A 25,943-nucleotide genomic window follows, 5' to 3' on the forward strand; every position below is an offset into this window, starting at 1 on the left:
ATTGCCCTTCACTAGCTCTTTCCTATCTAGGAGCCCCTAAAGCCAGCACAACCTGGACATGACCAGGATCCCATGACATATCCGACTGAATCCCCTGCTAGGGAACCCACATTTAAGAAACGCACAGGAAGGATCCATGGGGAGTTCTTGTTACTCAAGAATATTGCAATGTCTGGAATGATACATAGCTTTTATATTACTTTACTGAATAATTCAAAGCTCTGTAGATTTGGCCACTTCCCAGGTGGTGGCACAATAGCTTGGTAATAGCGCAAACAGAGTTACTCAAAATTCTACTACTAGGATGAAGTCCAGATATCCCCTAGTTTAAGGTATGCCCCCCTTCTTAACTTGTCTTACCCTCATCCAACCATCTTTCTCAGCTTCTGAATGGAAAAATTATCAAATGAAAGATCCATCTTCATTCCTCAATATAACGTCATGTTCCCAACAAATGAGGAGGAGATACTGTACACCATATGAAAGGTCCATCTCCATTCCTCAATATGACGTCATGTTCCCAACAAATGAGGAGGAGATACTGTACACCATATGAAAGGTCCGTCTCCATTCCTCAATATAACGTCATGTTCCCAACAAATGAGGAGGAGATACTGTACACCATATGAAAGGTTCATCTCCATTCCTCAATATAACGTCATGTTCCCAACAAATGAGGAGGAGATACTGTACTCCATATGAAAGGTCCATCTCCATTCCTCAATATAACGTCATGTTCCCAACAAATGAGGAGGAGATACTGTACTCCATATGAAAGGTCCATCTCCATTCCTCAATATAACGTCATGTTCCCAACAAATGAGGAGCAGATACTGTACACCATATGAAAGGTCCATCTCCATTCCTCAATATAACGTCATGTTCCCAACAAATGAGGAGCAGATACTGTACACCATATGAAAGGTCCATCTCCATTCCTCAATATAACGTCATGTTCCCAACAAATGAGGAGCAGATACTGTACACCATATGAAAGGTCCATCTCCATTCATCAATATAACGTCATGTTCCCAACAAATGAGGAGGAGATACTGTACACCATATGAAAGGTCCATCTCCATTCCTCAATATAACGTCATGTTCCCAACAAATGAGGAGGAGATACTGTACACCATATGAAAGGTCCATCTCCATTCATCAATATAACGTCATGTTCCCAACAAATGAGGAGGAGATACTGTACACCATATGAAAGGTCCATCTCCATTCCTCAATATAAGGTCATGTTCCCAACAAATGAGGTGGAGATACTGTACATCATATGAAAGGTCCATCTCCATTCCTCAATATAACGTCATGTTCTCAACAAATGAGGAGGAGATACTGTACACCATATGAAAGGTCCATCTCCATTCCTCAATATAACGTCATGTTCCCAACAAATGAGGAGGAGATACTGTACACCATATGAAAGGTCCATCTCCATTCCTCAATATAACGTCATGTTCCCTACAAATGAGGAGGAGATACTGTACACCATATGAAAGGTCCATCTCCATTCCTCAATATAACGTCATGTTCCCAACAAATGAGGAGGAGATACTGTACACCATATGAAAGGTCCATCTCCATTCCTCAATATAACGTCATGTTCCCAACAAATGAGGAGGAGATACTGTACACCATATGAAAGGTCCATCTCCATTCCTCAATATAACGTCATGTTCTCAACAAATGAGGAGGAGATACTGTACACCATATGAAAGGTCCATCTCCATTCCTCAATATAACGTCATGTTCTCAACAAATGAGGAGGAGATACTGTACACCATATTGAAAGGTCCATCTCCATTCCTCAATATGACGTCATGTTCCCAACAAATGAGGAGGAGATACTGTACACCATATGAAAGGTCCATCTCCATTCCTCAATATAACGTCATGTTCCCAACAAATGAGGAGGAGATACTGTACACCATATGAAAGGTCCATCTCCATTCCTCAATATAACGTCATGTTCCTAACATCTCCATTCCTAAAGAAATTCTCTAGAGCAGTATAATGTGTCTGTGTCATAAGCTATGAAATATAAACGATGAATAAGCTACGAGGCAGAAAGCAAAATAATAAAATGTAACATAGCACGCAGCTATTAAAATCACCACAAGATGGCGATATCACTTACTGCGCATGGAATTCTCAGAGAGGAAGTGGTGTAAAGTAGGAACAGGAAGTGATGTAAAGTAGGAACAGGAAGTGATGTAAAGTAGGAACAGGAAATTATGCAAGGTGAAAACAAGCCCTGATATAAGGGTAAGACAGGAATTTCTGGGAGAGAAGAACGAGGTTGAGAGGAGACATCGCTAGATTACACAGAGGAGGTAAAAATATATTATTTTATATTTACACCCAGTAACCCCCCGTCATGTCCGTCCTCTTCCTCCCAGTGGCGGCTGGTGCTCAAAGTTTTTGGGGGGGCAGAAACAAACTGAAAAATACTGAAACTCCCCCTATCAAATGCAGCCACTTATGCCCCGTCATATGCAGCCACTTGTGCCCCGTCATATGCAGCCACTTATGCCCCATCAAATGCAGATGCAGCCACTTGTGCCCATCATATACAGCCACTGTGCCCACAGGTCTGACTCCCTGCCTCCTGATTGGCGGGGAGGAAGGTTAGTGTGAAAATGAATTCGCTATTGTCACACAATTGGGTGGGATCAGGGCGCACTCTCTGCACCCCAAGCCCACCCTATTTTGAAGCCTATTATAGCCTCTGGCTCTAATCAGGTGCTTCAAAAAGTACCACCCCCTCCCGCCCTCCACCATAGGAATCCATGCGTCCGGCATCCTGAAAGGGTCCAGGCGCATGGATGGGGGGCCCACAGTGCACGGGTCCCTGCTGCTTCCTCCATAGTCACTGTGACGTCTTTCATTTCCAACATCCACTACTATAGACATATCACATCCTGTATATTGGACACATATTATAAAATAACTCCAATATACAGCATATGATATGTCCTAAATATATCCTAAATATAGAGCCATTTATCCAACTGTCCATCCAGAGCCTCTGGTTTATAGACCGGATACATCCTAAATATAGAACCATTTATCCAACTGTCCATCCAGAGCCTCTGGTTAATAGAACGGATACATCCTAAATATAGAACCATTTATCCAACTGTCCATCCAGAGCCTCTGGTTTATAGACCGGATACATCCTAAATATAGAGCCATTTATCCAACTGTCCATCCAGAGCCTCTGGTTTATAGACCAGATACATCCTAAATATAGAGCCATTTATCCAGATCTCACGACCTTCTAGATAAGGACCACTGTCAAGTGAATGAAAGGATATTATATTATATTATATACACTCTTACATATTTCTAGATTTTGGAAATCTTGCAATACATGTTCAAGATGACCAACTGCATTAAAGTAATCCCTCTTTGGATTATTTAATTGTACGTAGGATAAAGGAAGTATTGAAGAAAAAATCTGCCCATCCCATGATCCATCTTTAGAAGGACACAAGGACCTCTACAAGGACGTCATGATGGACAATCAGCCGCCCCTCACATCACCGGGTAAGAGGAGACTTTATTGTAAAGGAGAGAGCAGTACGGAGGCTCCACCTAGATCCCCCATCATCTGATAAACACATAGAAACAATGTATTCAGTCAGTGTGTGTGTTTCCTACAGATGGATCCAGTAATGGGAACCCACCAGAGAGATGTCCCCGTCCTCTGTATTCCACACAGGAAGATCACAACTACGCACGCTGTTATAAGGTTGGTTGGAACATCTAGAACATGAATGTGACTCAACTATACAATACAGTTTGTGAACCCTACACAATATTTTATTTGTGGTCTTGCATCACTAAACCTTATATTTGCCAACCATTTCCTTGGTTTAGGGTGACAATCTGAGATCTGTAAAAGTTGAGATTAAAACAGAAGAAGAAGAAACATGTGTGACCGGCGATCACTCCATGGTAGAGGGTTCCATGATGATGCCAATTAAAGAGGAGGAATCTTTCCATATCATGAAGGAGAATCAGCCGCCCCTCACATCACCGGGTAAGAGGAGACTTTATTGTAAAGGAGAGAGCAGTACGGAGGCTCCACCTAGATCCCCCATCATCTGATAAACACATAGAAACAATGTATTCAGTCAGTGTGTGTGTTTCCTACAGATGGATCCAGTAATGGGAACCCACCAGAGAGATGTCCCCGTCCTCTGTATTCCTGGGATTCCACACAGGAAGGTCACACCATCCCCCACCATCATCATCAGGTAGATGAGGAACAATCACTGATAGTATCATTAGGATCTGTACATTATCTGCATTGTTACCATTGATGTCATTTTTATTATATATTCAGAGTGGAAACCTGAGAGATCCTAAAGTTGAGGTTAAAGAAGAGATAAAAGAGGAGGATGATGAGGATGGGGTGATGGAGGAGGTTCCAGAAGGACACAAAGATCTGTACCAGGACACCATGGAGGAGTCATCCAGCTACAGAAACCCACCAGAGATAAGTCCCCGTCCTCCGTATTCCTGGTATTCCACAAAGGAAGGTCACATCATCCCTCATCATCAGGTAGGTGGAGTTGCAGTTTCCACGACTTAAAAATTATTCTAAATTGTATGAAGTAATCATCTCTGAGGTCTCCGGGTATTAGTGCTCATGTTTTGAGGTTGTTCCTTGTTATCGTTTTGTGGTTTTAGGGTGAGGAACCCCTTAATATAAAAGTTGAGGTGAAGAAGGAAGAAGAAGAAGAGACGTATGTGACGGGTGGTCAGCAATGTAGGAAGGAGGACGAGGTTATGGATACCATTAAAGTGGAGGAATCTTCTCCAGAATTCCACTCAGGTGAGTGAGGACCAGAAACTGTTCAAATTTTCACTTTTACCAGTTTAAGGCCACAAATGTCTCTAAAATCCAAGGCCATGATTCTTTAGAACCAGTTAGCACCCAATTGTTGACTTAAAAAGAGCTTCAGGCAGTTTAACTCTCCAAGAAGTCCCAGAAGCAAATTCCCCTCACATTTTTGTAAATCTTTTCTTCTCTCTTTTCATGTGACAACACTGAAGAAATGACACTTGTCTTCAATGTAAAGTAGTGAGTGTACAGCTTGTATAACAGCGTCAATTTTCTGTCCCCTCAAAATAACTCAACACACGGCCATTAATGTCTAAACCGCTGGCAACAAAAGTGAATACACCCCCTAAGTGAAAATGTCCAAATCGGGCCCAATTAGCCATTTTCCCTCCCATGTGTCTCGTTAGTTAGTTACAAGGTCTCAGGTGTGAATGGGGAGCAGGTGTGTTAAATGTTGGTGTTATCGCTCTCACTCTCTCATACTGGTCACTGGAAGTTCAACAACATGGCACCTCGTGGCAAAGAACTTGCTGAGGATCTTAAAAAAAAAAGAATTGTTGTACAATTGTTGAAGTGTTATACAAGCTGTACACTCACTACTTTACATTGTAGACAAGTGTCATTTCTTCAGTGTTGTCACATGAAAAGAGAGAAGAAAAGGTTTACGAAAAATGGGAGGGGTGTACTTACTTTTGTGAGATACTGTACTTCACTCTGGCACAATACAAAGGATGTTTCTCTCTTGGCCCTTTTCAAGTGTAAAGTTATTCTAAGCCAAACTCTACAGAGGTAGCAATAAGTAGAGGGCTGTACTAACTGGTAATGAAACAAAGATGGGGTGGGATCAAAGGAACATATCAAATACACAAAACATCCAATTTCAGACGGTTGAGGAAGCGAACACTTACTGTTGGACCAACATGACAAAGTTCCATTTTCCATTCTTCAGTATAATGTGATATTTCCAACAAAGAGTTTGGAGGAAGGTCCACCTCCGTTCCCCACAATAGCCAAGACATCAATGTCCGTCCGATATCGCCCAGTGTGCCATGGCTGGTTTCCTTATTTTGCCCAATTCATTCAATGTTTTGGTTTTCTTCATTCGTTTTACAATTGGTTGTCATTTAATGAAAAGGTCCATATCATTACAAGGTGTATAAAAACTAACATAACCTATTTCAAAATTTCATTCCAACAGATGGACGTTGTTTTTCAAATATCAATACATTGGAGAGAAGTCTTGTTATACCTCCAGGTTGTACTGCAAAAGATGGCGGCACTTCACAATCTTCTTCTCCAAAAGTAACACTTCTCTGGTTGATAAGAACGATGGATCCTTCTAATCCTGAGGGATCTTCTGATAAATCCCATACGATGACCTCAGATGTCCATCTAAGATCAATGGATCCTTCTAATCCTGGGGAATCTTCCAAGCAATACCATACTATCACTTCAGATGTCCATCTAAAGTCAATGGATTCTTCTAATCCTGAGGGATCTTCTCTTAAATTCCATACTATGACTTCAGATGTCCATCTACGAGCAAAGGATCCTTCTAATCCTCAGGGATCTTCTCATAAATACCATACTATGACTTCAGATGTCCATCTACGAGCAAAGGATCCTTCTAATCCTCAGGGATCTTCTCATAAATCCCATACTATGACTTCAGATTTCCATCTAAGATCAATGGATCCTTCTAATTCTGAGGGATCTTCTCATAAATCCCATACTATGACCTCAGATGTCCATCTAAGTTCTCACTGTGACAGACCAACAGATCCATCCGATCCCCATGAGGGAGCTCACACAGGAGGGAGCTCATGGTCATTTTTGGTGTGTGGAAAAACATTAGCTAATAAAAAAGGACTTGAGAAACGCCAGATATGTCACACTGGTGAGCGTCCTTATTCATGTTCGGAGTGTGGAAAGTGTTTTACTAGGAAACAAAGCCTTATTGCACACCTGAGGATTCACACGGAGGAGCGTCCATTTTCCTGTTCAGAGTGCGGAAATTGTTTTTCTGACAAGGAAAGCCTTGTTATACACCAGGGAATTCACACTGGTGAGCGTCCCTTTAGCTGTCCAGAGTGCGGAACCTGTTTTCATGACAAAGGAAGCCTTGGTGAACACATTAAGAAAACTCATATTGGTTTTCCTGACCAAAGCCACATTCATATACACCAGAGAGTTCACACTGATGAGCGCCCTTTTTCCTGTTCGGAGTGCGGAAAGTGTTTTTCTAGAAAAGAAACCCTCATTGTACACCAGAGAATTCACACCGATGAGCGTCCTTTTTCCTGTTTGGAGTGCGGAAAATGTTTTTCTAAGAAAGAAACCTTTGTTAACCACCAGAAAATTCACACGGGTGAGTGTCCCTTTAGCTGTCCGAAGTGCGAAAAATGTTTTCCCGATGAGGTAAGCCTTAGTAAACACATTAGGAACATTCATAGTCTTGAACGCTCCCTTTCCTGTTCAGAGTGCGGAAAATGTTTTACTAGAAAAAGCACCCTTGTTAGACACCAGAGAGTTCACACGGGTGAGCGTCCCTTTAGCTGTCCGGAGTGCGGAAAATGTTTTATTGATAACCGAAACCTTGGTAGACACATTAATAAAGATCATATCGGTTTAGCTGACCAAAGAAGCCTTACTAAACACGAGAGAGCTCACACTGTCGAGCGTCCCTTTTCCTGTTCAGAGTGCGGAAAGTGTTTTTCTAGAAAAGACTCCCTCGTTGTACACCAGAGAATTCACACAGACGAGCGTCTCTTTGGCTGTCCGGAGTGCGGAAAACGTTTTCATGATAAACGAAACCTTGGTAGACACATTAATAAAGATCATTTCGGTTTAGCTGACCAAAGAAGCCTTACTAATCACGAGAGAGCTCACACTGTCGAGCGTCCCTTTTCCTGTTCAGAGTGCGGAACTAGTTTTTCTAGAAAAGGCTCCCTCGTTGTACACCAGAGAATTCACACGGACGAGCGTCCCTTTGGCTGTCCGGAGTGCGGAAAATGTTTTCATGATAAACGAAACCTTGGTAGACACATTAAGAAAGATCATATCGGTTTTCCTGACCAAAGAAGCCTTACTAAACACGAGAGAGCTCACACTGTCGAGCGTCCCTTTTCCTGTTCAGAGTGCGGAAATTGTTTTACTAGAAAATTCTCCCTCGTTATACACCAGAGAATTCACACGGGCGAGAGACCCTTTGACTGTCGGGAGTGCGGAAAATGTTTTAATAATAAGGGAAGCCTTGGCAAACACATTAAGAAACATCATATTGGCAAACGCTCCTTTTCCTGTTAAGAGTGCGGAAAATTTTTAATTTTTTTTTTTTTATGAAAGACCTTCGTAGACATGAAGAAAGATTACACTTGTGACCAGGCCATATTTCTGTGCGAAGTGCGGAAAATATTTTTCCGAGAAGGAACCCCCCCCCCCCCTTCCTATAAACCAGAGAATTCCCTCAGGTAAGAGTCCTTATTCATGTTGAGAGTGCGGGGAAATTTTCGCTCTGAAAGGAGAACTTGTTACTGAAGGGGTTAAATCAGCTTAGATCTGGACAATCAGTAGAATTCTTTCGGAGCTCCCGGAAGCATCCAATGCAGACAAGAGAGTCGTTCAATGAATGCTTGCTTTTAATGGTAAGAATCGCATCTTTATGCAAATTGTGGACAAAGAATATTGCACAACTTAAAGAGAAAGGAGGGAGGGAGGGAGGACAGAGTTCATCACATGACACATAATTCCTATACAAACATATAGCTTCTCAGACATAATTCAAACTAGTTAATGCTGATGTTCTGATTTTGTCTGAAGAAAACATTTCAAAACCAGTTCTTACCAGACCATATCTATCCTGTGGTCATCGTGACAAACAAGACCCTAAAATAAGAGAGATTCCTCTGTCAGCTATATTAAAGTTTTAGTCATGTTAACTCTTTCTCCTCTTTCAATCCCCTCTTATATCACAAAAGTGATATAAGAGGGGATTGAAAGAGGAGAAAGAGTTCATATTGAAATTTAATACATTTTATTTAATTATCAAGTCAATGTTTTCCGTGTGGGGTCATTTCGTTGCGTTGTATAATTACAGATGTATTAAATAAGCTTGAACAATATATAAGGGGGATAAAAACCAGGCACATTAACACTTTTAAAATTCCTGCCTGTCGGAACCAAGAGAAAATGCAACCAAAAAAGAAAAAAAATCACCCAAACTTCCTAGTCCCTTTTAAAGGGGTTCCACCCATCTTTGGCAATTTCTCTCGCTTCGGCTTGGAGGTTTGACGTCTCCTTTCGGGTGTTTATCAATTATTTCATAATAATCCGGAACTTCAATACTGGTATTACAAATCCATGTGCAGCACTGGATTTCGATAGCTACTTTGTGCATATCTAGTCGTTCAATACTTAACAGTTTGATGTCTACAGAATTATTTTCCAAAATTTCATCAAATTTTGGAGTAGCTATTCAATCTCTTCATTATTTCTATTCCCCATCCTGTCCATGAAGGAAACCATGCCCAGGCTTGGTCTTTATCAGAAAACAACTTTCTCTTTTCTCTATGTGTTACCTGGTACCTGGGGTATGCTCTAGCTCTCAAAAGATGTTGGTGCTTTCCTTTTTCATCCCCTATGATTCCCATCATTGGAATCGATGAGGCCAAAAAACGCCACCCACAGGTACCAACCATAGACATCCCCATAGACACGCTCCTAAACCTTGTGGACGGCCTTCCCAGAAGAGTTGAAGCTGTTATGGCTGCAAAAGGGTGGGGCCAACTCAATATATGAACCCTACGGACTTATGCCCTGTACACACGGTAGGACTTTCCGACAACAAAATCCATGGGATTTTTTTCCGACGGATGTTGGCTCAAACTTAGATAGGAAAGAAGTGCAGCTAAACACAAAAACAGTTCATGGATGAAATAGTCCACCAAAGGAGTTTCCACAAACCTAATCCGAGATGATATCTTTCCACAAATCTCTGCTGGTATCCAAAAAAGCGATTTGCGCAAACGCAATGCGTGTATGCGCAACAACCCTACGGCCGTTTCGTCACAGCTAACGTCATCCGGGGCATGCACACGCAGGCGCCTTATATACCCTCACGGCATGGCGAAGAAGAGCATCCATAGGTTACTGTGCGCGATACTCAGAGCTTAATGGGCAGGGCGCAGAATGCAATTCCCGCCAGAGCTGGCGTCACCCTGACCAAACTTGTCTTGCATACACACGGTCACACAAAGTTGGTCGGAAATTCATCAAGAACGCGGTGACGTACAACGCGTAGGAAGGGCCGAGAAAAATGGAAGTTCAAAAGCCAGTGCGGCACAATTCTGCTTGAATTGTGTACACGTGATCGAAATTTCCGTCAACGGATTTTGTTGTCCGACAACGAAATCCATGGGATTTTTTCCGACGGATGTTGGCTCAGACTTAGATAGAAAAGAAGTGCAGCTAAACACAAAAACAGTTCATGGATGAAATAGTCCACCAAAGGAGTTTCCACAAACGAAATCCGAGATGATATCTTTCCACAAATCTCTGCTAGTATCCAAAAAAGCGATTTGCGCAAACGCAATGCGTGTATGCGCAAATGTCCCTACGGCCGTTTCGTCACAGCTAACGTCATCAGGGGCATTCACACGCAGGCGCCTTATATACCCTCAAGGCATGGCGAAGAAGAGCAAATTCCCGCCAGAGCTGGCGTCACCCTGACCAAACTTGTCTTCCATACACACGGTCACACAAAGTTGGTCGGAAATTCGTCAAGAACGCGGTGACGTACAACACGTAGGAAGGGCCGAGAAAAATGGAAGTTCAATAGCCAGTGCGGCACAATTCTGCTTGAATTGTGTACACGTGATCGGAATTTCCGCCAACGGATTTTGTTGTCGGAAAATTTGAGAACCAGATCTCAAAATTTTGCGGGATGGAAATTCCTATGGAAAATGTGTGATGGAGCCTACGCACGGTCGGAATTTCCGACAACAAGGTCCTATCACACTTTTTCCATCGGGAAAATCCCGTCGTGTGTACGGGGCATAAGAAACACTCCCTTCTTGCACACATGACGAGACACAACTCAGAGCATCCAAACAACTTTCAGACTGCAGTAAATGTTTTACGGGTCACATAAGTCCAAATGTAGAGGACTACAAAGGAAGATGGCGGCGGATTATTGTGGGCACCGTGCATGCTCAGCACATTTCTCAAGCAGTGAGCGTGGTTGTTAAGTATTTTATTGTTGTTATTTTTCTAGAAATAATATATAAAAGATGACTAAAAAAGTCCAATGGGTTTTGAAAATTCCAGTCACATGGCTAAAATAACGACCCTTCTACTTGTATTAAAGCTTTGTAAATTGAGCATCATATATTGTGTTTCAATGTTCACGTTGTTTTTCATTCTGTAAATATTAAAGCTCTATCAAATTATAGTTTTTCCTTTTTATTTTTGTATTGTGTGGATGTGATGTGAGGTATAATCTGTGTGGGTGTAATCATCGATGTATCCTAATAGAAGAATGGATGAAACGTAATGTAGCCTGCATTATTTACTGTATATATCACAAGGTGAGGATGTCATACCTCCCAACCGTCCCATATTACAAGGGACTGTCCATGGATTTCAACAAAATCCCGGAGTCCTGCAGTCCAAGATCCCGGTGCTGTAACAAATTCAGGCATTTGGCTCCAATAATGTACCTCGCAGGGGCACCCAGCACCCATATGATATGATCTTCATCTCCTGCAGGGTGCCCCACGTCCTCAACACCATCACCACCCATTTGATATTAACCAACATCTCTCCCTGCCGTCAATACCTCCCCGGCCATGTCATATCCTCCAACTGTCCAATATTCTGTGGGACTGTTTCCAGATTTCAACAAAACTCTGCAGTACAACAACTAGTTCAGGCACTTGGCTCTAATAATCTACTTTTGCAGGGGCACGCAGAAACCCGACACCTAGGTATGTGCCCTTCATCTCCTACAGGGTGCCCCCGGGTCCCTAATCCCATGATCATCCATTCTACGGCACCTCTCCCCGCCAGCTGCCTGTCACAATGATACATGGTCAAAGCCGAGGGAAGCTTCCTTCAGGCTTCTCCTCAGCTCTGATGTGTCTCACAACCCAGGGAAGTTCAGGAAGAAGGACTCCTGACCTCAGGAAGAAGGGCTACCCCCTGCCATTAAGCCACACTCAGTGTAGGGAGTAATGCAGAAGAGGGGATGGAGCAATATGATTTTTGTTGGGGGGGGGGGTATGAGATTTGTTCACAGGGGAGGGCAGGGTCATCTTTAATATTGATTGGACCCTGGGCAAACATTTTCTTGCCCCCCATGCAATTTTGTTCTCCACCTGCTCTGAGACATACAAAAAATTACAGTTTACTGAATCAGATCAGGCAGCGATTGTGATTCGTTGCCAGAGGTTACAGTGTATCATTACCGCTCACTGACTGGCTGCTAGAGGTTACAGCACACATTATGGCTCACTGGTTATTTGCTAGAGGTTACAGCACATGACGTCTGCTTGTTGATTGGTTACTAGAGATTATTGTACAACAATACTGCTCGCTTATTGATTGCTAGAGGTTACTGCACATTATTACTGCTCACTGATTAGTTACTACAGGTTACTGCACATTATTACTGCTCACTGATTAGTTACTAGAGGTTACTGCACATTATTACTGCTCACTGATTAGTTACTACAGGTTACTGCACATTATTACTGCTCACTGATTAGTTACTACAGGTTACTGCACATTATTACTGCTCACTGATTAGTTACTAGAGGTTACTGCACATTATTACTGCTCACTGATTAGTTACTAGAGGTTACTGCAAATTATTACTGCTCACTGGTTGCTAGAGGCTACTGCATATCCTTACCGCTCAATAATTGGTTGCAAGAGGTTAATGCACGTCATTACTGCTCACTGAATGGTTGCTAAAGGTTACAGCACATCATCTCCTCACTGCCTACACACCATGGACTGGGAAGGTGAGGGGACCCAGCAATAGACAGAAAACTCCTAGGGATCCTAGGACTGCTGGGATCAGTGGCATTCCTAGGGGGAGGAGGGTGTGATCAGTGGCAATGCTGGGGTGTTGATGGGATCAGTGGGGGTGGGGGGGGATTAGTTAGGAGGCCGTAGGCTGTGGCAAATTCTGAATCATGTAGCGCTCCAAATGGGATAATTGGGGGGGGGGGGTAGTGCTAAAAAGGGGACATTTGTGCTGGGAGGAGTGATTGGAGGAAAAAAGAAGATTTGTACTGGAAGGCCAATTTGGGTAGAGGGGTTTGTGCTGGGAGGGGGACTAGGATGAGAATATATATGCTTTGAGGGGGAAGGTTTTGGGAGGAAGAGGATGTGTACTAGAGAAGGGATTGGGGGTGGGGGGTTGTGCGAGAAGGGAGGACATAATATTTTGGGGGGGAATTTGAGATGGACAAAGATTTGTGCTGGATTTTTTTGGAAGGGGGAGAAGGTATTTTTGCTGAAGGGGTAAAGCGTGGGAAGAATATTGCTTGCAGGGTGAATTTTACCCCCCTTAACACCTACACTGTGTGTTACACACCCCTGACTCCTGCACTCTTTTGTACTCCTGATCTCTGCAAGGAAAAGGAGACCCCACCCTGCAGGGGAAAAGAGTAGCAGGGTGTAGAGAGGGTGGGACAGTGTCTACAGTGGGTGAATTTTGTATTCTTCCCAGGTTGTGTTTATATGTCATTTCTAATAGGACCATTAAGCCACATCTAATATTTAGTTCAATTTTGCCACACCAATTTTATTCTGTGGCGCACATTTGGTCATTTTCTCCCTGAGATGTCCTTCAGTCTCAAGTTCTAAAGTTGGTAGGTATGTGATGTTATGTAGTGGGATGGCTTGTATATATTTTTAACCCTCCTGAGCGTGGCAGGGGGTGGTGCCGCATGGCTCACTGGAATCCTTTACCATGGGACCTTCCACTCCTTGGGATGGCCCTTTACAAGTTTTTTTTCATCTAGAAGCTCTTATAGGCAGCCTAATCTGGCTTGACCCGGATTTCATGACATGCCAAACTCTGGGGACCCCACACGCAGGCACACAAATAATTACACCTCAAAACACGTTCTGTTACCCCTTCTGAGTATGGAGATACCAAATGTGTGAGGCTTTTTCACAGCCTAGATGCATAGAGGGGCCCAACATCCAAGGAGCACCTTTGGGAATTTAAGGTGCATAATGTACGCGTCTAATTTCCAGAATACCTATCACATTTTTGGAGGCCCTGGAGAACCAGGTGTCATGGTTATGCAGTGATCTTCCTGTGTTTGCTTACCTTCCCCCATGTCTTCAGACTAAGAAGCCAGCCACTTCCACCTGGGTTTTTTTTATAACCTCTCCTCTAAGCATGGCTCCACTCCAAGCCCTATCAGGGAGCCCTATATTAACCTGTGCACTGCAGGCCTCAGTGCTGATCAACCATTGTGTATCCATTGTGTATCAGCGTCCTGTTTCCTGCCGTGTGCTCTGCTACTGGTTTCCGTTACCGACTTTGGCGTGTCTTGACTATCCCTGCTTGCCTGTGACCCTGACCTTTTGGCGTGTACCCGACTATCCTTGTCTGCTTCTGGCCCCGACCTTGGCTTTGTCCCTCACCATCCCTATCCTCCTGTTGCCTACTGTGGGTGTGAGCTGGGGGACCCTGGGGGTCGCGACCTGGAGCCAGTTGCAGCCAAGTCCATCCTCACCACTGGAGGCTCTGGTGAACACCTGCTGGCTCTTAGACTCCGCGCCCCAGGGAATCTCACGCTCTATCCCCAGTGGGATCTGTCCCCCGTCTGCAACAGTCAGCCGTAGGGTCCACAACCTTGCGGTGCACTCCGGATCACTACGGTGTGCACCTGTCACCTCGCCTCAAGGTGACCTGACACCAGGACAGCAGAAACACCCACAAAAATTACATTTTGGAATTTAAAAACTTCAAGGTATTTTTTTGAAAGGCATAGCTAGCCTTGAGAAAATGTAATGTTTTGCCACAAGGTTTTGGAAATGTAGAAAAGAAGATCAAAATTAATTTTTTACACAAAGTTGTAAATTAATAAGATAATTGTCACACACATCATAGGCATACTTAGAATTACACCCAAAATATTCTGCTACTCCTCCTGAATATCGTTATACCACACGTGTGAGACTTTTTTTACAGCCTAGCCACACAGAGGGCTCCAAAATCCAAGGAGCACCTTCATATTCAGCCATGGTTTAAATTACGCATCTAATCTCTGCCTAGCACCTACAGTGTCTCTACAGCTTCAGGGAGCTGGGGTGATCGGTCCCTCTCCCCAGCAGCAGACTGAGCCCCAGAATGTTAAAAGACACCCAGGTGAAGCGCTGGCAGCTGGACAGAGAGTCATTGACCTCTGCCCCACACCTACTGATGACAACTATTCCTTGCAGCCAAGAATGGAGATCATTCAGATTGTGAGTTCACTCTGCCCGAAAAACTCATGTCCAGGCCAGGTGGAGGTCTGGGACATTGTTAGTCAAGTTTTGATGGGGGAGAAATGTGATAGACTCACCCGCGACAGAGGCTTTTGGAGGGGCTGAATGCTATCCTCTTTCCTACCGACTATGGGCCCTGGCATTTTAGGGAGCTACAAGCATTTAGGAAGATGTTCTGTTATGTAATACAAAAGGACATTATTAAGGAGGCCATGATGGTCTCTGCAAGCTTGGAACTCAGTGGACAGATGTATGGGAAAGGAATACTGGTTAATAAGATCTGGAAAGCCCTGGGTCTCCTGTTGTCTACTAGTCTGAAGGGTCTTTGACCCATTGTTAATTGTGCTAATTAACACACCTGTTGTCAGCTAGCAAACTATTACTGAGGGATGTGTTTATACTTGTAATAATGTTTATTGTACTTTGAGCTTGATTCCGGCAAGTCTGACCTGGAATGAGATCTCTGATTCTCCTGGCGGTTAGTTGTTTACCTAACGTAATGTTTATAGTATATGTTTATTGTTGTAATTATATTCCTGTGTACAGTTTGTATTGTTAGGGTAATACGATCAGGAGGGGGGATGCCCTCTTGTTGTAGGGTATATATTCTGTGGGAGTTTTTTCAATAAAAGTTCCAGTTTTGCAGCCAAACAACTCTGGCCTAGTTCTTGGTTGCAATAGAGGGCTATAATATCTGATATCTATGTTCAAACTGGAGGAAGCAGTATACTGACAGAAGCACTCAAGCGGAGTGTTGGATGCAGTTCCATCACACCTCGAACAAGCACTCTGCGCTCCAGAGCCCAGGCAAAGCCCCCCATGTCCAAGGTGAGAAGTGGAAATGCAAGCCAACTAGAATTGAGGGTGCAAAGAGCAGTGGTTGGGACTACACACACTGCCGTCTCCCGCAGTGCTCAGTGTGCTGCCTGGTGTTAGACCTGTTGGCCTCAGCCCAACAGGCTGGCCTGGTGGTGTACCACAATGCTGCGGCTGCACTGCCTGTCGCTGGTGCCATGTGCGGCTGCAGAGCAGGGACACCATGCATGTGATTTTTGCCTCTAGGGGATTTTAACACCCCTTATGCCCCCCCATCTATGCCCCTGTTGTGATGTTATGTAGCAGGGCGACTTGTATCAGTTTAAACCCTCTCAAGCTCAGCAGTGGATGGTTTTACTCCTTGGATTGACCTTGGCTAGCTCTTTCCTATCTAGAAGCCCCTAAAGGCAACCCAACCTGGCTTGATCAGGATCCCATTACATATTGCACTGCATCCACTGCTAGGGAACCCACATTTACGATATTCACAGGAAAGTTCCATGGGAAGTTCTCATTACTCAAGAATAATGCAATATCCAGAATGATGCATATCTTTTATATTACTTTACTAAATAATTTAAACAAAGTTGTGTACGTTCGGCCACTTCCCAGCTGGTGGCACACTAGCTTGGTAACGACACAAACAGAGTTTCACAAATTTGTTTACATACAGATCTGTGTCCTACTGGGATGACGTCCAGGTATCCCCTAGCAAGGTATGCCCCACATCTTGCCTTGTCTTACCCTCATCCGACCATCTTTCTAAGCTTCTGAATGTAGAGATGACTATATGAAAGATCAATCTCCATTCCTCAATATAATGTCATGTTTCCAACAAATGAGGAGATACTGTACACCATATGAAAGGACCATCTCCATTCCTCAATATAACGTCATGTTCCCAACAAAAGAGGAGGAGATACTGTACACCATATGAAAGGTCCATCTCCATTCCTCAATATAACGTCATGTTCCCAACAAATGAGGAGGAGATACTGTACACCATATGAAAGGTCCATCTCCATTCCTCAATATAACGTCATGTTCCCTACAAATGAGGAGGAGATACTGTACACCATATGAAAGGTCCATCTCCATTCCTCAATATAACGCCATGTTCCCAACAAATGAGGAGGAGATACTGTACACCATATGAAAGGTCCATCTCCATTCCTCAATATAACGTCAGGTTCACAACAAATGAGGAGGAGATACTGTACACCATATGAAAAGTCCTTCTCCATTCCTCAATATAATGTCATGTTCCCAACAAATGAGGAGGAGATACTGTACACCATATGAAAGGTCCATCTCCATTCCTCAATATAACGTCATGTTCCCAACAAATGAGGAGGAGATACTGTACATCATATGAAAGGTCCATCTCCATTCCTCAATATGACGTCATGTTCCCAACAAATGAGGAGGAGATACTGTACATCATATGAAAGGTCCATCTCCATTCCTCAATATAACGTCATGTTCCCAACAAATGAGGTGGAGATACTGTACACCATATGAAAGATCCATCTCCATTCCTCAATATAACGTCATGTTCCCAACAAATGAGGAGGAGATACTGTACACCATATGAAAGGTCCATCTCCATTCCTCAATATAACGTCATGTCCCCAACAAATGAGGAGGAGATACTGTACACCATATGAAAGGTCCATCTCCATTCCTCAATATAACGTCATGTTCCCAACAAATGAGGTGGAGATACTGTACATCATATGAAAGGTCCATCTCCATTCCTCAATATAACGTCATGTTCCCAACAAATGAGGTGGAGATACTGTACACCATATGAAAGGACCATCTCCATTCCTCAATATGACGTCATGTTCCCAACAAATGAGGAGGAGATACTGTACATCATATGAAAGGTCCATCTCCATTCCTCAATATAACGTCATGTCCCCAACAAATGAGGAGGAGATACTGTACATCATATGAAAGGTCCATCTCCATTCCTCAATATAACGTCATGTTCCCAACAAATGAGGTGGAGATACTGTACACCATATGAAAGGTCCATCTCCATTCCTCAATATAACGTCATGTTCCCAACAAATGAGGTGGAGATACTGTACACCATATGAAAGGGCCATCTCCATTCCTCAATATAATGTCATGGTCTCAACAAATGACAAGGAGATACTGAACATCATATGAAAGGTCCATTTCCATTGCTAAAAAAATTCTCTAGAGCAGTATAATGTGCGTGTGTCATAAGCTATGAAATATAAATGAAGAATAAACTCTGAGGCAGAAAGCAAAATAATAAAGTGTAGCATGCAGTTATTAAAATCACCACAAGATGGTGATATATCACTTACCGTGTGGAATGCTCAGACAGGAAATGATGTAAAATAGGAACAGGAAGTGATGTAAAATAGGAACAGGAAATGATGTAAGGTGAAAACAAGACGTACTATAAAGCAAAGACAGGAATTTCTCGGTGAGAAGAACAAGGTGGAGACATCGCTGGATTACATAGAGCAGGTAATAAGATATTATCTCCAACATTCACTACTACAGACATATCACATCCTATATATTGGAGTTATTCTAAAACATGTGTCCAGATCAGGAATGAACTCAGGCGTGTTCGCATGCTCCACGTGCAGAGCCCGCCAGGAAGTCGGTGCAGCGCTGCGCTAATCACAGGCAGTGAGACATTGCCCGATCTCTGCAGCCGCGCATTGGGGCAAGGTCTCACTGCCTGTGATTAGCGCAGCACTGCGCCGACTTCCTGGCGGGCTCTGCACATGGAGTTTGTGAACACGCCGGAGCTCATCCTTAGTCCCGATACATCCTAAATATAGAACCATTTATCCAACTGTCCATCCAGAGCCTCTGGTTTATAGACCGGATACATCCTAAATATAGAACCATTTATCCAACTGTCCATCCAGAGCCTCTGGTTTATAGACCGGATACATCCTAAATATAGAGCCATTTATCCAACTGTCCATCCAGAGCCTCTGGTTTATAGACCGGATACATCCTAAATATAGAGCCATTTATCCAACTGTCCATCCAGAGCCTCTGGTTTATAGACTGGATACATCCTAAATATAGAACTATGTATCCAAATTACATGACCTTCTAGATAAGGACCACTGTCAAGTGAATGAAAGGATATTACAGAAATTGTAAGTGAATGCTCTGCACACTTCTATACACTCTTACATATTTCTAGATTTTTTAATTCTTGCAATACGTGTTCAAGCTGACCAGCTGCATTAAAGTAATCCCTCTCTGGATTATTTAATTGTGCACAGGATAAAGGAAGTATTGAAGAGGAAATCTGGGCAGCTGAAAAAAAATCTGCCCATCCCATGATCCATCTTTAGAAGGACACAAGGATCTCTACAAGGACGTCATGATGGACAATCAGCCGCCCCTCACATCACCGGGTAAGAGGAGACTTTATTGTAAAGGAGAGAGCAGTACGGAGGCTCCACCTAGATCCCCCATCATCTGATAAACACATAGAAACAATGTATTCAGTCAGTGTGTGTGTTTCCTACAGATGGATCCAGTAATGGGAACCCACCAGGGAGATGTCCCCGTCCTCTGTATTCCCGGAAATCCACACATGAAGATCACAACTACGCACGCCGTTATAAGGTTGGTTGGAACATCTAGAACATGAATGTGACTCAACTATACAATACAGTTTGTGAACCCTACAAAATATTTTATCTGTGGTCTTGCATCACTAAACCTTATATTTGCCAACCATCTCCTTGGTTTAGGGTGAAAATCTGAGATCTGTAAAAGTTGAGATTAAAACAGAAAAAGAAGAAACATGTGTGACCGGCGATCACTCAATGGTAGAGGGTTCCATGATGATGCCAATGATGATGCCAATTAAAGAGGAGGAATCTTTCCATATCATGAAGGAGAATCAGCCGCCCCTCACATCACCGGGTAAGAGGAGACTTTATTGTAAAGGAGAGAGCAGTACGGAGGCTCCACCTAGATCCCCCATCATCTGATAAACACATAGAAACAATGTATTCAGTCAGTGTGTGTGTTTCCTACAGATGGATCCAGTAATGGGAACCCACCAGAGATAAGTCCCCGCCCTCCGTATTCCTGGTATTCCACAAAGGAAGGTCACATCATCCCCTACCATCATCAGGTAGGTGGAGTTGCACTTTCCGCGACTTAAAAATTATTCTAAATTGTATGAGGTAGTCATCTCTGAGGTCTCTGGGTATTAGTGCTCATGTTTTGAGGTTGTTCCTTGTTATCGTTTTGTGGTTTTAGGGTGAGGAACCCCTTAATATAAAAGTTGAGGTGAAGAAGGAAGAAGAAGAGACGTATGTGACGGGTGATCAGCAATGTAGGAAGGAGGACGAGGTTATGGATACCATTAAAGTGGAGGAATCTTCTCCAGAATTCCACTCAGGTGAGTGATGACCAGAAACTGTTAAAATTTCACTTTTACCAGTTTAAGGCCACAAATGTTGCCAAAATCCAAGGCCATGATTCTTTAGAACCAGTTAGCACCCAATTGTCGACTTAATAGGAGCCACAGGAACTTTAACTCTCCAAGAAGTCTGAGAAGCAAATTCCAACATACTTCACTCTGGCACAATACAAAGGCCGTTTCTCTTGGCCTTTCCAAGTGTAAAGACATTCTAATGCCGCGTACACACGATCGGACATTCAGACAACAAAATCCACTGATTTTATTTCCGACGGATGTTGGCTCAAACTTGTCTTGCCTACACACGGTCACACAAATGTTGTCAAAAATTTCCGATCGGCAACAACGCGGCGACGTACAGCGCGTACGACGAGCCGAGAAAAACGAAGTTCAATAGCCGGTGCGGTTCTTCTGCTTGATTCCGAGCATGCGTGGAACTTTGTGCGTCGGAAATTGTGTACACACGAGATCGGAATTTACCACAACGGATTTTGTTGTTCGGGAAAAATTTGAGAGCCAGATCTCAAATTTTGTGTGTCGGAAAATGTCCGATGGAGCCTACGCACGGTCGGAAATTTCCGACGACAAGCTCCAATCGAACATTTTCCGTCGGAAAATACGACTGTGTGTACGGGGCATAAGCCAAACTTCTACAGAGGTAGCAATAATTAGAAGGCTGTACTTAACTGGTAGTGAAAACAAAGATGGGGTGGAATCAAAGGAACATATTAAATACACAAAACATCCAATTTTAGACGGTTGTGGAAGCGAACAGTTATGCCGCGTACACACGACAGGACTTAAGTCCGGCAAACTTTCGACGGAGTTCTAACGGAGTTCTAACGGAGTTCTGACGGACTTTCCGAATGAACGGACTTGGCCACGCACAATCACACCAAAGTCCGACGGATTCGAACGTGATGACGTATGACTGGACTAGAATAAGGAAGTTCATAGCCAGTAGCCAATAGCTGCCCTAGCGTCGGTTTTAGTCCATCAGACTAGCACACACACGAGCGGATTTCTGGGTCCGGCAGAGTTCTGGCAGAAAAATTTGAAGCATGTTCCATTTCTAAAGTCTGTCAGACTTTTGCAAATCAAAAGTCCGCTGCAGCCCACACACGATCGAATAGTCTGCCGGAATCATTCCGTCAGACTTTGGATGTTGAAAAGTCCGCTCGTGTGTACGGGGCTTTACTGCTGGACCAACATGACAAAGTTCCATTTTTCCATTCTTCAGTATAATGTGATATTTCCAACAAAGAGTTTGAAGGAAGGTCCACCTCCGTTCCTCACAATAGCCAAGACATCAATGTCCATACGATATCGCCCAGTGTGCCATGGCTGGTTTCCTTATTTTGCCCAATTCATTCAATGTTTTGGTTTTCTTCATTCGTTTTACAATTGGTTGTCATTTAACGAAAAGGTCCATATCATTACAAGGTGTATAAAAACTAACATAACCTATTTCAAAATTTCCTTCCAACAGATGGACGTTGTTTTTCAAATATCAATACATTGGAGAGACGTCTTGTTATAGCTCCAGGTTGCACTGCAAAAGATGGCGGCACTTCACAATCTTCTCCAAATGTAACACTTCTCTGGTTGATAAATCCAATGGATCCTTCTAATCCTGAGGGATCTTCTAAGCAATCCCATACGATGACCTCAGATGTCCATCTAAGACCAACATATCTTTCTCATCCCGAGGAATCTTCTCATAAATCCCATACTATGACTTCAGATGTCCATCTAAGACCAACGTATCTTTCTCATCCCGAGGAATCTTCTCATAAATCCCATACTATGACTTCAGATGTCCATCTAAGACCAACGTATCCTTCTAATCCTAAGGAACCTTCTCATCAATCCCATACTATGACTTCAGATGTCCACCTAAGTTCTCACTGTGCTAACAGACCAACAGATCCCTCCGATCCCCATGAGGGAGCTCACACGGGAGGGAGCTCATGGTCATGTTTGGTGTGCGGAAAAACATTAGCTAACAAAAAAGGACTTGAGAAACACCAGATATGTCACACTGGTGAGCGTCCTTATTCATGTTCGGAGTGTGGAAAGGGTTTTACTAGGAAACAAAGCCTTATTGCACACCTGAGGATTCACACGGGGGAGCGTCCATTTTCCTGCTCGGTGTGCGGAAAATGTTTTCATAAGAGTCAAAGCCTTGCTACACACCAGAGAATTCACACGGGCGTGCGTCCCTTTTCCTGTTCCGAGTGCGAAAAATGCTTTTATGAGAAGCCGCACCTTCTTGCCCACCAGAGAGTTCACACCGGCGAGCGTCCCTTCTGCTGTTCGGAGTGCGGAAAATGTTTTTCTGACAAAGGAGGCCTGGTCAAACACCAGAGAATTCACTCTGGCGAGCGTCTCCTGCCTTGTTCGGAGTGCGGAAAAGGTTTTACCGACCAAAGGCGCCTTCGTATCCACCAGAGAGTTCACACGGGGGAGCGTCCCTTTACCTGTTCGGAGTGCGGAAATAGTTTTTCGAAAAAAGAAAGCCTCGTTGTACACCAGAGGATTCACACGGGCGTGCGTCCCTTTGGCTGCGCGGAGTGCGGAAAATGTTTTCACGACAAAGGAAGCCTCAGTAAACACGTTAAGAAATCTCATAGCGGTGTTCCCGACCAAAGCCAGGTTCAAGGACACCAGAGAGTTGACACCGATGAGCGCCCCTTTTCCTGTTCGGAGTGCGGAAAGTGTTTTTCTAAGAAACAAAGCTTTGTTAACCACCAGAGAATTCACACGGGTGAGCGTCCCTTTGGCTGCCCGGAGTGCGGGAAATGTTTTCACGATAAAGGAAGCCTTCGTAAACACATCAAGAAAACTCACATTGATGTTCCTGACCAAAGCCACGTTCAGGTACCCCAGAGAGTTGACGCGGAAGACCGTCCCTTTTCCTGTTCGCGGTGCGGAAAGTGTTTTTCTAGAAAAGAAACCCTCGTTGTACACAAGAGAATTCACACTGACGAGCGTCCCTTTAGCTGTACTGAGTGCGGAAAATGTTTTCATGACAAAGGAAAGCTTAGTAGACACGTTAGGAGAGATCATATCGGTTTGTCTGACCAAAGAAGCCTTCCTAAACACAGGAGAGTTCACACCGTCGAGCGCCCCTTTTCCTGCTCGGAGTGCGGAAACCGCTTTACGAGAAAGGACACCCTCGTTATACACCAGAGAACTCACACGGGCGAGCGTCCCTTTGGCTGTCCGGAGTGCGGGAAATGTTTTTATGATAAGGGAAGCCTTAGCAAACACATTAAGAAAGATCATATTGGTGAACGCTCCTTTATCTGTTCGGAGTGCGGAAAATGTTTTTCTGATCAGACCAACCTTCGTCGACACGAAAAAAGATTACACTCGTGATCTGGCCGTATGTATGTTCGGAGTGTGGAAAATTATTTTTCTGAGGAAGAACCCCCTTCCCTTCCGTTGGTGTATAGACACCAGAGAATTCCCTCAGGTGAGCGTCCTTATTCATGTTCAGAGTGCGAGAAATCTTTCACGGGAGAACTTGCTACCCACCAGAAAAGCCACTTATGTGAGCATACACTGTATTACCAAAAGTATTGGGACACCTGCCTTTACATGCACATGAACTTTAATGGCATCCCAGTCTTAGTTCCGTAGGGTTCAATATTGAGTTGGCCCCGCCCTTTACAGCTATAACATCTTCAACTCTTCTGGGAAGGCCGTCCACAAGGTTTAGGAGATGTGTCTATGGCAGCCTTTCTCAACCTTTTCAACACAGAGGAACCCTTGAAATAGTTCTCCGGTCTTGGGGAACCCCCTGCTAAAAATTAGAAATCTAAAACTCATCATACATTAGAGTGATCGGTGGGAAGAATGCTCCTTACACTTGTGGTCATGGGGAAGAATTAGCGCCTTACAGAGAGCTAAAAAGATCAATGGTGTCGGTGGGAACTTATCTGAGAGGCAGAAATGGCCCAATGATGATGGAACCCCTAGCAACCTCTGGAGGAACCCTGGTTGAGAATCACTGGTCTATGGGAATGTTTGACCATTCTTCCAGAAACGCATTTGTGAGGTCAGGCACTGATGTTGGATTATAAGGCCTGGCTCGCAGTCTCCACTCCACTCAGGTTGAGGTCAGGACAGTCAAGTTCCTCCACCCCAAACTCGCTCATCCATGTCTTTATGGACCTTGCTTTGTGCACTGGTGTGCAGTCATGTTGGAACAGGAAGGGAACCGTCCCCAAACTGTTCTTAGAAAGTTGTTCCTCCGACCCAAACTCGCTCATCCATGTCTTTATGGACCTTGCTTTGTGCACTGGTCCAAACCATTTGGTGGAGGGGGGATTATGGTGGGGGGGTTGTTTTTCAGGGGTTGGGTTTGGCCCCTTAGTTCCAGTGAAGGGAACTCTAAAGGCGTCAGCATACCAAGACATTTTGGACACTTTCATCCTCCCAACTTTGTGGGAACAGTTTGGGGATGGCCCCTTCCTGTTCCAACATGACTGCGCACCAGTGTACAAAGCAAGGTCCATTGAGACATGGATGAGCGAGTTTGGGGTGGAGGAACTTGACTCGCCTCCACAGAGTCCTGACCTCAACCCGCCAGAAGATCTTTGTGGTGATTGAGAGCGGAGACTGCGAGCCAGGCCTTCTTGTCCAACATCAGTACCTGACCTCACAAATGCGCTTCTGGAAGAATGGTCAAACATTCCCATAGACACTCCTAAACCTTGTGGACGGCCTTCCCAGAAAAGCTGAAGCTGTTATAGCTGCAAAGGGTGGGCCAACTCAAAGGGGTTGTAAAGGTTCGTTTTTTATTTTCTAAATAGGTTCCTTTAAGCTAGTGCATTGTTGGTTCACTTACCTTTTCCTTCGATTTCCCTTATAAATGTTTTTTTTCTTTGTTTTCTTGTCTGAATTTCTCACTTCCTGTTCCTCCTCAGTAAGCTGTTCTGGCTGACTAACCACCACTCGGATGATGGTGAGAAGTTTACTGAGGAGAAACAGGAAGTGAGATATTCAGACAAAGAAAAAAAACATTTAGAAGGGAAATCAAAGGAAAAGGTAAGTGAACCAACAATGCACTAGCTTAGAGGAACCTATGTAGAAAATAAAAAACGAACCTTTACAACCCCTTCAATCTTTAACACAAAGGTGTTCTACTGGATTGAGGTCAGGCCAGTCAAGTTCCTCCACCCCAAACTCGCTCATCCATGTCTTTATGGACCTTGCTTTGTGCACTGGTCGAAGTCATTTGGTGGAGAGGGGATTATGGTGTGGGGGTTGTTTTTTTAGGGGTTGGCCCCTTAGTTCCAGTGA

General features: G+C 43.8%; 2 protein-coding genes across 3 annotated transcripts in view; both read left to right on the forward strand.

The window, feature by feature from the left end:
• LOC143955529 (uncharacterized) overlaps window positions 1-25,943 on the forward strand; it is a 171,775-nt gene that overhangs the window by 91,463 nt on the left and 54,369 nt on the right. The gene's annotated exons all lie outside the window — the stretch shown is intronic.
• LOC143955589 (uncharacterized) lies at window positions 1,803-25,684 on the forward strand. 2 transcript variants are annotated; one of them, XM_077465672.1, is made up of 7 exons: window positions 1,803-2,342; window positions 3,444-3,558; window positions 3,675-3,763; window positions 3,892-4,054; window positions 20,245-20,342; window positions 20,471-20,612; window positions 22,123-25,684. In XM_077465672.1, the coding sequence occupies exons 2-7, from the start codon at window positions 3,525-3,527 to the stop codon at window positions 24,012-24,014; spliced, it is 2,418 nt and encodes an 805-aa protein (XP_077321798.1). In that variant the 5' UTR covers window positions 1,803-2,342; window positions 3,444-3,524; the 3' UTR covers window positions 24,015-25,684. The 2 variants fall into 2 exon arrangements, with proteins under 2 accessions (XP_077321798.1, XP_077321797.1); XM_077465671.1 differs by lacking the exons at window positions 1,803-2,342; window positions 3,444-3,558; window positions 3,675-3,763; window positions 3,892-4,054 and adding exons at window positions 17,399-18,694; window positions 19,477-19,611; window positions 19,728-19,825; window positions 19,954-20,128.

The sequence above is a fragment of the Lithobates pipiens genome, unplaced genomic scaffold (genome assembly GCF_037356315.1).
Source record: "Lithobates pipiens isolate NorthernLeopardFrog02 unplaced genomic scaffold, aLitPip1_a1.2 Scaffold_35, whole genome shotgun sequence".
Classification (NCBI taxonomy): domain Eukaryota; kingdom Metazoa; phylum Chordata; class Amphibia; order Anura; family Ranidae; genus Lithobates; species Lithobates pipiens.

Bases quoted from the DNA above. Each gene is read 5' to 3' on its own strand.
- LOC143955589 (XM_077465671.1), top strand. From the start codon at position 19,578: ATGATGGACAATCAGCCGCCCCTCACATCACCGG. The intron at 19,612-19,727 runs GTAAGAGGAGAC...TGTTTCCTACAG, and splicing joins GCCGCCCCTCACATCACCGG to ATGGATCCAGTAATGGGAAC. The intron at 20,343-20,470 runs GTAGGTGGAGTT...TTGTGGTTTTAG, and splicing joins TCATCCCCTACCATCATCAG to GGTGAGGAACCCCTTAATAT.